The sequence below is a fragment of the Phasianus colchicus genome, chromosome 4 (assembly GCF_987193195.1).
Source record: "Phasianus colchicus chromosome 4, bPhaCol1.hap1.1, whole genome shotgun sequence".
Taxonomy (NCBI): Eukaryota; Metazoa; Chordata; class Aves; order Galliformes; family Phasianidae; genus Phasianus; species Phasianus colchicus.
The window spans coordinates 36398509-36408975 of record NC_143439.1 but is presented as its reverse complement, the minus strand read 5'-3'; the positions used below and the strand labels follow the sequence as shown (position 1 = coordinate 36408975).

General features: G+C 39.1%; 1 protein-coding gene across 4 annotated transcripts in view; it reads right to left on the bottom strand.

Annotated features, from left to right (window-relative positions):
- Positions 1-941: 941 nt before the first annotated feature.
- SEC24D (SEC24 homolog D, COPII component) overlaps positions 942-10467 on the bottom strand; it is a 51119-nt gene continuing 41593 nt past the window's right edge. For all 4 annotated transcript variants that reach the window (XM_031596906.2, XM_090139206.1, XM_090139207.1 and 1 more), the window contains exons 15-23: positions 10135-10305; positions 9331-9427; positions 8534-8679; positions 6778-6916; positions 6282-6400; positions 4908-5087; positions 4180-4371; positions 3569-3658; positions 942-3118 (exon numbers count right to left, since the gene is read on the bottom strand). In XM_031596906.2, the coding sequence (XP_031452766.2) occupies positions 2978-3118; positions 3569-3658; positions 4180-4371; positions 4908-5087; positions 6282-6400; positions 6778-6916; positions 8534-8679; positions 9331-9427; positions 10135-10305 (1275 nt within the window). In that variant the 3' untranslated portion in view covers positions 942-2977. The remainder of the gene's footprint in view (positions 3119-3568; positions 3659-4179; positions 4372-4907; positions 5088-6281; positions 6401-6777; positions 6917-8533; positions 8680-9330; positions 9428-10134; positions 10306-10467) is intronic.

The window sequence follows — 10467 nt, the reverse complement described above, 5'->3', positions numbered from 1 at the left end:
TGAAAGAGAAGCAAAGGTTTGTTGAATGTAGGTGCACAACTCTGGTGTTCAGCCTGGCTGATTCCTTCCCCTTTTAATGGGGGTGATGCTGAGGGTGGTGTAGTTTGGGAGTGTTTGTAATTAGAAGCAGCTCAAACAGGTCAGCAGTGATCAGGGGTAGGATGCTACTGCCTGCTGCGTTTCCATGATGCTCTTGTGCCCTTTTGACACACTTGCTGCAAGCAAGAAGAGAAGAACTATTGCCTGGTTTCTGTGCTACCACAACCAGATATTCCTTTCCTTAAAGGCAAGTTCAGACAGAATAATCCTTCACCTCCTAACTCTGTTACGTGATGCGGATGACATGTGGGGATGATACTAGGTGCTTTGCTCCACTGCAAAGGTACTATCACTGAACACATTTTATTTATTAATTTTGTACATAATCTCAGTTTTGTTTGTAATGTCAAGTGGAATTTGGGGAAGTGGTAAACCTGCTGCTAGCTACAGCAGTGGTGGTGAATTTGCTGCTGCTGTGGTCTGAAATAAGATGCAATATGGAAATATGTTTGACACTTTGCTCCAGAATTGTAGATATAAAACAGGTGACCTAAAGCTCTTGCTGTTATTTATGTGGCCTGAACTGACCAAAGAGAAGACAGTCGTGGTACAGATGTGGTCTTCTGGCGATCAGCAAACTGAATTGGCACAAGGTAAGGAAGCAGATTCTAAGCAAGCGTGGCTGTGGCGGGAGCAAACTGTGTGAGCGGCTCTGCCCTGCCTCTGAGTGGGGATGCTTTCATTGCAGCTGAAAAGAACTCTTTGCTCAGCAGCTTAGTACAGACACTTCCCTAATTACAGTGCCTTTATCTGTGAGAATCCCAGCATCTCTACCATTTCTTAATTCATCTAAGTCTTATTTCTAAAAGTTTACTTGACGTTTTTTTTACCCAAGCTTGCTATTTTGCTTTTTTTTTTTTTTTGGCACATTGGAGAGAGATTTCAGCCTTCCACTGAGTCTCCCTACCAGAGACTGAGCTTGATGCTGACAGAGGAACCAAATGCTGAGAACTCTGTAATCCAGAGTAAGCTTCCTTCAGTAGGAGAAGATGAGCTACACTGGTCAAACCCATAATATTCACTAATTGTTGGGTGCCAGAATGTTGTTTCTGCTTTGTAGGAACTAATTGCCCTTGCGCATTTAACTTTGCTTTGTTTCCTGGTCAGTGTGATGATTATGTTGTCTTGTGCTTACGGGAGAAATGGCAGGGAAGGAGCTGTGTGAACTGAAGCAAGTTTCCCTTGCTGGTCATCCTAAAACCACCCTCTACAGTGTCGTGGGTACTAGTTTTAGATGGTACAGTTTAAGAGGTACTAGATAGCTTGATAGAGAGGCTGATAGTGTTAAAAAAAAAAAAAAGTGAGACATTGTCTGTCTTAGAATAAACATGTTATATTTAATATTTCCTTATGTTTTTACACATCAGAGTTGCTGCTGTCGTTTTTACAAAGTATGCTGATCTGGAAAGGCAACAAATACTTTTTACAAAGTAAAATGTCTTCAGCAAAGTGCTTATTTTGACAGCTGAATTCGGTGTGAGTATCTTTTTGTAATACATCTATTTGTTTTAAGAGTTATTTGGTGCACAAGGATGCAGCTGTTTTGATAAGCTGTCAGGAATGTGCACTGGATTGCTTATTTTATCTATGAAAAAGATAAATACTAATCAATGACACTAGCATGATCAAAGGCACTTTTTTTTATGAGGCTCATGTCTTACACTCTCTTGAGAGGCTGTGTTTTATTTTGCTTTTGTCTTCTGTGAAATACTGATATTTGTAACAACAGCTTTTCAAGTTTGGAGAAGTTCAAATGTCATGTGTAGAGGCACTGGTCTTAAACCTAGAGACTGAAGAAGTACTGAGGTAAACAGCTCTTCCTGCCAAAGATTGGCTTTCTAAATTCTACCTTAAATATTGATAGTAACAGAAGTTAATTTTTCAAAGTGATGACTGATTTATTCATCAGTCCCTGTAACAGGACTGGTGTTAAACACGAGGCTTTCCTTTTATAGCACTGCAACTCACCTTCAGTTAACTTGTCAACTGTCTTACTGTTGACCTGCCACTGTAATTGTGAGGGAAGCAGAGGGTTAGGTAAGTTTTATTGGGAGTTATTCCAGTTAACAAATGTGCTAAACAAAGCACAACATGTTCAATTTTGAAAATGTAGTTAAATAGTATGCTAGATTAATTGCTGCCCTGAAGACTAGAGGATTGTGCCATAACAGCGTGACGCTAACTACCAAGCTTAGAATAAGCATAGTTTGACTACCATTTGTCCTGTGGTCCACTGTTGAACTCATTTATTGAAGTCCAGTTATAAAACGGAGGCATTTTTGTGTCCTGGATACCTGTGGGTGTGGAAGGTTACCTAGAGCTTTGTTTCTGTTGAAAATTAATACTTGCCCTTTCTGGGAAAAAGGGAATTGTTTTCTAGAGCTCTTAATTTTACACGCAGGACTTTGAAATATTCAAACTGAACTGCAGGACTGCTGCAAAACTGATTCAGCTGTGTGCCCTCACTTCTAGAAAAAGCATTATCTTACAACTTTTTCCTTCTTTGTAAATTCTTAGCATCTTTCCTGGCTCTTAAATGATTTATGGCTAGTAATAGGAATAGTTATTTTCTGAATTATATTTTGATACTTGAAAATGCTCTTAAGCACTGACAGTTTGAAATCTGGCAAGTCAGCTTAGAGTCAGGACTCCTCAAAGATTAATACCTGAGTGCAGAACTTCTATTCTACAGCTTAATCAGTAAACTAAATATTTGGTGAGTGGCTGAGTGGAATGAAACTGTACAAAAAGAGAAGTTTGGTAAAGCACAGCAGGATGTCTGGGTACACTGAAGTTGTGGGCCAGCCTTCAGGCACCAATGACTGTCCCTCCTGCAAAATTGGAAATTAACTGGCAAATTATGTATACTCAAGTTTCTTCAATTGAGAAGCTGGCAGATCTCTTTGTGAACACAGCATAAGAAATCCACGTAAGAAGCTCCTCCATGAATACTCTTGTCTTCTACTAGGAACTGCCGGAATAGCATCTCTGGTTGCTCCCGTTGTTTCACTATCATCAGCTGAAAAGAGATACATGTACATATTTCTAGGATACAATCACAGTAAGTAGCAGTATCATTTTCCTCTATCTACTATGAAATGCTACTGAACAAAAAACAAACCCAATAACAACAGTACATTGGTAATGACATTTCAGTAGCTGTACTTAGGAACACGGAAGAGCAACGTATGTGCAACCAGGAGCTAGTGTGAAGGAGGGTTTGCAGAATAAAACTGACCTTTCAGGGTACTTCTGAAAATCCTGAATGGATAATTAAGTAATAATTATTAACAATTATTAATAGATAATAAGTACATTTGAGATGCTTCTGCCTAGAATGCATGCTGGAATTCAGTGGCATACTTGGAAATTCCCGGTATGTAAAAAGCCTTTCACAACTACAGGAAAATCTGTCACAGCTTGTAATGTTCTTCTGTGAGGAACAGGTTGATGCTGAGAGAATTCTTACCTTCATAGTGTAGGGCTTCTGGCTCTGGATGTGCTCCACTATTGACTTAATTTTCTTAGAGTAGGGATTGGCCAGGTCAGGCAATAATGTCTGTTAGAATGAAGCATCGCAGGTTGGTTGTTACATTCCAATTACATTAAAAATTTGCACAAGACAAGCTGCTGGTACTTATCATGTGTATTACTGTGGGTGTCATTCTAAACTGGGAAATGCTTTATCTCCTTTGCAAAAGCTTCTAGAATAACCCATCTATCTTTAAGCCATTTTTCAGTGCAAAATAATCACTACATTAAAATTCATTATCAGGATAAGTTCAGGCTACAGGAGAAGCTTTAGCTATCATAGAATGCTTCACTGCAGTTTCACCAATGCATATTCAGTAGGATTTTAATATCTGTTTGTGAAAGCTTCTGTCCTGTAATTGTTCAGAGAGAGTTTACGACAGTTTTATGCATTACTTTTGGTGTCTTAACAGCTTCTGCTGGCACCAATTCTGCTTTTCGTTGAATGATGAATGCTCTGAGTTCCCTCATTGGTTTCTCTAATTAATGGCCTGCTCTTACTAAATCATGAGTTTTGAAAAATAGACTGGTTTCCCTCCGTATACTCACAGCCTCTGCGCTGATGTGTGCAAAAGACGGCACATTGAAAAGCCCTTGGATGAGTTCAGGAGGCGTGCTGACCCCCAGCCACAGGAACATACTCAGACCGTTGGCCAGAATGAAGGCCCCTCCTTCTGAGAGACGCTCCTCAGAGCAGCGCACTGCAGCTGGCACAGCGTCGCTCTTCAAATCCAGGTTGTGCTGTAGGGCAAAATGTATGTAAGTTGCAAACATGGTGACTTCAAGGTGAGCGATGCTCTAACTAGGCACTGAAAAGTAATAATAACAGGTTTTATTATACCTTAGTGGTTCCTTTTCAGATGGAGAAAATCAGGAGTCACTTCTTTTTCAGTTAATACACTACATGCTAAAGAGCACCTCTCCCCAAATATGAAGCTCAAGCACACCAGGCGCGAGCTCGACTAAAGCTGGCATCTTTTATTAGCCAGGTCAAAAACCAGGCTCATGTTAAACATATAGTGGAGTTAGGAGAGGATGCTGATGTCAGTGACTGATGGATGTTACTTCCCTGTTTTCTTTAAACTAGAAGTTCTTCCCTCCTACTTTTAGTTCAGCTAGCAACTACCTCGCTTTAAAAAAACTAATCCAGCTTAGCCATGTAACAGTTGCGTGGCACAGAGAAAATCTTCTACATCTTTACAATTTAAAACATCACAGCAATTTAAAATGAAAACAGTTTTACTGACAGCTAACAGATGTGCAGATAACATACTTACAAGCGGCAGAAGCTGGGGATAGAAGAACAGCTGTGAATCAGCTACTCCCATAGACATGACCAGTTGTCGATGGTACGCCCTCTCATCAGTTGGAATTTCTGGTCTGCCAGTCAGCACAGTGCTCTTCAACAAACAGTTCATGTACACTGGCAGCACCTTCATTGCATCTGGAAGGATGAGCTGAGAGACAGAGGAGACTTGTATTTAATATATCCCATGTGCTGGGGAATGACAGCTGGACTTTCAAAGTAATATTTAATTGTTTTCTTTCACAGTAAGTATGTACCTCATTGGTGTTGTTTCTAACATTTGGTCTTCAATGAGAGAAATAATTCATTGCCCAGGCTTGTGATTATGAGAAGCATTAAATGGTACACAAAAGCCTAATTGGAAAACATAGTTTAAAGGAGACTAAAGGAAACAGTGTAAATTGAAAGCCTCCAAGACTGTTGGGAGTCCTTCGCAATTAACCTCAGTACTGAAGTAGAAAATTGCCAACTGCAGTTCAGAAAAGTGAAGAAGCAGCCACTTTTGCAGCACCTCAAAATCCAGAAGGGAGATGAAGTTTTTCTTACAGCTCTCAAAATACGGAAGTTAAAGGCTTATGGGATTTGAGTTCAGTTCAAGTCAAAGACAAGGACTGTCCTTTGAACTGGAACAAGGTTTGTGTCAGGAACAGCTGCTAAAAGGATTTGAAAGCACCTTACCTTACTGTTTGTTAATTTTGTGACACTCCCAAGTGATCTGAATTTGTAAAAAGAGTGAGTAGATTTTACTAAATGTGACAGCATTTGAAAATAAGAGGTGTCTTAATATGAGAGAATTTTCAAGTAGCGTGGAACAAACATAATGAGGTTCCCACAGCTTCTTACTACCTGCTGGTAAATAAAGGAATTAAGAAATCATATTTTAGTCACCATAGATTTTTTTTTTTTGGTAGGAGTTTGTTCCTGTCTCAATGTCACGTTTTTAGCAGTAGAGCATTCTTGACAGATCTATATGCAAATTGTAACTAGGTTATCTCTGTCTTCTGACAATAACAGTTGTTACCATGTCAAAAAATTAGACCACTATAATCATTGCAGGAATGGAAGAAAAAAGTGAAAGTTGGAAGAAAAAAGCTTCTAAGAGTTAGCACACAATTCTACCAGGAAGAAAAGGCTTTTGCATCTCTGTGGTACAGCTGTCACCTTCCTCCGGGGCACTGTCATTGATCCCAAAACAACAGCCTCTATATGTTGCTACCACTGCATCCCCTGTCATCTTATTTGAAAGAAAACAAAAAGTATGTATGTCTGAAACGTTCTTCTCTGGTACTGCTGGTTGTGCAATCATGGCTGTTGCAAAGAGGGGCTGACCTGGGGAGGTCTTTACCTGGCTCACTGCTGAGGGGCTGGCACAGTTCTTCCTGTAGCATGCCAGCATGTGCGCTGTCTGACTGACCAGGATCTCTCTGACAACCTTCAGTGGTTGGCTTAGGATAGCTTTAAAGGCTACAAAGACAGAAGAACAAAAGAGCCTGTTACGGGTTCTGGTACTTTTTTGCATGACAAATGCAAAGTTTTAAAGTATTCTGCTAGATTTTAATTTTACTAAACTTATGTCTGTGGCCATTTTTTCTGACTCTTAAATCGTTTTAGACAATTTATTAATTTTCACAAAAACAAAAACCCACCTCAAACCAAACAAAAATTCTAACAAAATAATACTGTGCCTATACACTGTTGTGCATTACCTGTTATTAAGAACCTTCCTAGTCATTTCTTTTAGAATCTAGTTCTCTTTTCAATGTTATCATTCTTCCCACTAAGTATCACTCCATCTCCTTTCATTCTCAGCTTAGAGTAAAAAAAAAATATTCTGACTTTACCTGACTTAGCAAAGAAGTTGATAAGTGCATCGGTCTCACAGGTCTTGTAGACATCAGCTAATTGGGTGCTACAATTTAAACCTATGTTGTGTATGCGAAGTCGTCTTTGCCCACTTACTGATGTGTAGAGGACAGCACACTGCAACAGAGGAGCCAGATAACTTTCATTGCAATTTTAAAACAAAAACCATAATATCCATAATATAAATAATAATCATAATTATTTATGATTTATAAAAATATAATATGATTTATATGATTTTTATTATATATGATAATATATTTTATATTAATATATTATTTATTAATAATATTTATTAAAATATTAATATATTATTTATGATAATATAATTATCATAATAAAAATTATAATAATCATCACACAAGAGCTGCGTACAAAAGGCACAGAATTACTTTTGAGAAACAGCCTGGCTTTTTGGTGCTGCTTCAGTACTATTGAACCAAAGGAACAACAAATTCAAAATTTTATGTAAATATATTACACGTATAAATGCCTTATAAAAGTTATTAGCCTTAAAAGTATGAAAATAATGATGGCTGTTGGGAAGGCTTAGTGCTTTCTCGTACTACACGCTGATGGTATCATCTGAAAATAAGATTGTGCACCATATCTAAATATGCTATCAAGAAAAATGCCCCAAAGAAATGCAGCTGAAAACACACTATACCAGAGATCAAAAGCTTGCTGAGTACTACTCTGCTCATCTTAGCTTTTGCCAAAAGCAACAAAGAAAAACTTGCTAATCTTGGTAAGCCGAAGTGGAGTCCTACTATATCCACCCCTGTATCGTGCCTGTTCCATTGGCTTAGATAGATAGTAAAATTTGAGGGATGACTGAAGAAATTGTTTATGACTCCAATTCTACTTCTATATAGGAAAACTTCACAATAATGAAAAGTAAAGGAACAGCACTCAAGATTTCCCAGCTGCTAACATTTTACTGGTACTGCATGCATCTGCCTGGCACGTGTTTGTTTCCACCACCACAATCCAAAAAACAATTTCATCACCTTGTCTGCAGATACAAGCCAAAGCCTGCAGGGCATAACTACAGGTAAACTAAGTGGTCAGCTTTGAACTGCATCTTCCACAAGAAACTCTCATATGAGCACTCTTCCCATCATCACTGCTACACCAGGGCTCCAGTAAGTGATATGAGTGGATGTTTCACAGTGCTGTATTCGTACAAGGATTAACTGCTAACCTATAAAGTATTCTAGGGGCACGATAAAAGATAAGGAGCTTAAAAACAAAAGTTCAGATAATTCTATGGTTTGTGTGAAACTTTTCAAGATGTAACATTTTCTGTCATTAAAATAGCAAAAGGTCATGAGGTCATGACAAAACATCTAGAACAGTAAACAGCAACCTCAAATTATCTGAATTGTTAGGATGAATCTTCTGCTAGGTCTGAGTGTATCCCAAGCACTGGCAATTCAGGCACAGAAAGGCCAGTTTTAATAATTGCCTGGAAATCTACATTTCCAGGAATTACTGCTGGGATCCCATGTTGTGGAATATGAAGGGAAATACAGGTTTCATTAGCTTTGAAACAGCATTTCAAGGTAGCATTCTTTGGCGAGTTAATTAACATTATTAGTGATACTACAACACCAGCAACTGTGCACGCTATGCATCACTCCCATCAGTCCTACAGTGTAACATTTTGCAGTCATATTAAAAAAAAAAAAGTTCTTGCTCACAGTGTCAATAAATGGCACACTGCATTCTTACCTGAATTAAGGCTCCACTGTCCTCATTCAGTTTGTCATCATGTTTGAACTCTACTGTCACAGCCTTGTCACAGTCAACTGCTGCCATTTCTACATCTGTAGTGTTGTTCATGTAAATGGCTCCAAAGAAGTCAGTAGCCCTGAAGCCTACAGCCAGATGAAAAAATAAGCACACAACATCCTTTTACAATTTACAAATAAAAAGGATACTGTTTTCTAACTTCAGTTTTGCTTAATGAAACACAAACTATTTTCCCTCAAGGGTGTGCAGCCTTGGGGTTTGCAGTGCCCACCAATCTTCCTTGCTGGTGGCATTTTCTGTCCATTGAGTAGGAGGAAGAAGTGCATCTGTGTGGGCCATCGAGGAGCACAGTGACTCAGGGACCCCCAGAGCCTTAGGCATTACTCACTGGGCCACTTAGTGTGTTTATGCTCTCCTCAAATACTTGCATTTGAAAGTAAGAACTAATGGTTGAAAAGCAGAAGCATTAATTTAATTTGAAGTATTAGAAAATGAAAACACAAGTAAGCTTTGGGCAAACCACATTCTTTTCTAAGACTGCTTTGCGTTTGAGGCTGCACGCATAATGATCAGAACTTAGTGGTATTTGCAAATTTATGTAGACATGCACAGTGAGGGGATGCACATCCATTTTCTCAGTCTGTACCTTCCAAAAGGTACACAATGAAGATAAAATGGGTAGCCTGCTGTTGCAAGTCTGTATAGCACTTCTTGCACTGTATTACTTAGAATTATATATTCTCATGTTTATTTTCATTCCCAAGGGGTACCATTACCTGTACTTGTTCGAACCCTCATTATTGCATCAAATGCCGTCTTTTTCTCTATGTCCCGCCTGAGGTCAGTTAGGAACTGTGGGCTATCAGAATTGAGCTAGAAAGGTGAAGCAAAAGCAAGAGTTGCAGTTCACCACTGGGTGGCAGCAAACGAGCAGAAACCCAACACTCCCCCTCCTAACGTCAGATCTTTTCAGGATTAACATCTCTCTTTTCCTGTAAAAGAGACTTCATTAACAGGAACAGTGCAAGTATCCAACAGTTCATCACCAGGCTTAGACATGCAGAGTTTCTGTTCAGTCACACCTATCTCCAGTAATGTCCGTCCTAGCTAAGTATATGGTGCGGCCTTAAGAATTACAGAGTAGCCTCATGCACTTCACAAAAAATGCTTTTGTTGCTCAGCTCCTGACGCAAGGGAAGTCCGACATTCCCCATAAATATTTCCCTGACATTTAACACAAACAAGTAAGTGTTGTGACTTTATTTTGGTCTTTATTGTAAGCATTGTTATCTATAGGTACAGAGTAACTGACTTCCCTGCAGATGTCAGCATACTTAGGTAAGTCAATTCAATTTTAAGGTGCCAACCAATTCATGCAAAAGTGAAATTACAATTTCAACACTTCAATTTTAGCCTGACCTGCCATTTCTGAGTTTGAATTTTGTCCCCTGAGGTTTCTAAGTCAGTCTTCTACAGTTACTTTAACAGTTTACAGGTAAACTGCCAAAAAAGACTTTGAAATAAAAACAAGCAGTCCCCAGATGTCACTAGGTGACAGGTTGGGAACTTACACCACTTACCTGGAAATTGTTGTACTTGTACAGCGTGCCCCCAGTGTACATGGTGACAAGACCCAGGGAAGCTATGTCCACATATTGATTCGGGAATAGGAACAAATTCACGCAGCAGCCGTTAGCCACGCAGTCTCTGGCTAAGGACTCATAAGAGTTTACCTGAGGCTGGAAGAGTGTCTGCACAAAATTAAAAAACGGAAATGCAGTAACATTAGATACTGTTGGCAACCACTCACAATCCAAATGTCCTCCTGAAAAATAAAAATGATGGAAGTTTTAAGTGAGATGTGGATTTGACTAAAACCACAATGCCCCTGCCCGTATGTTCCACTGATACAC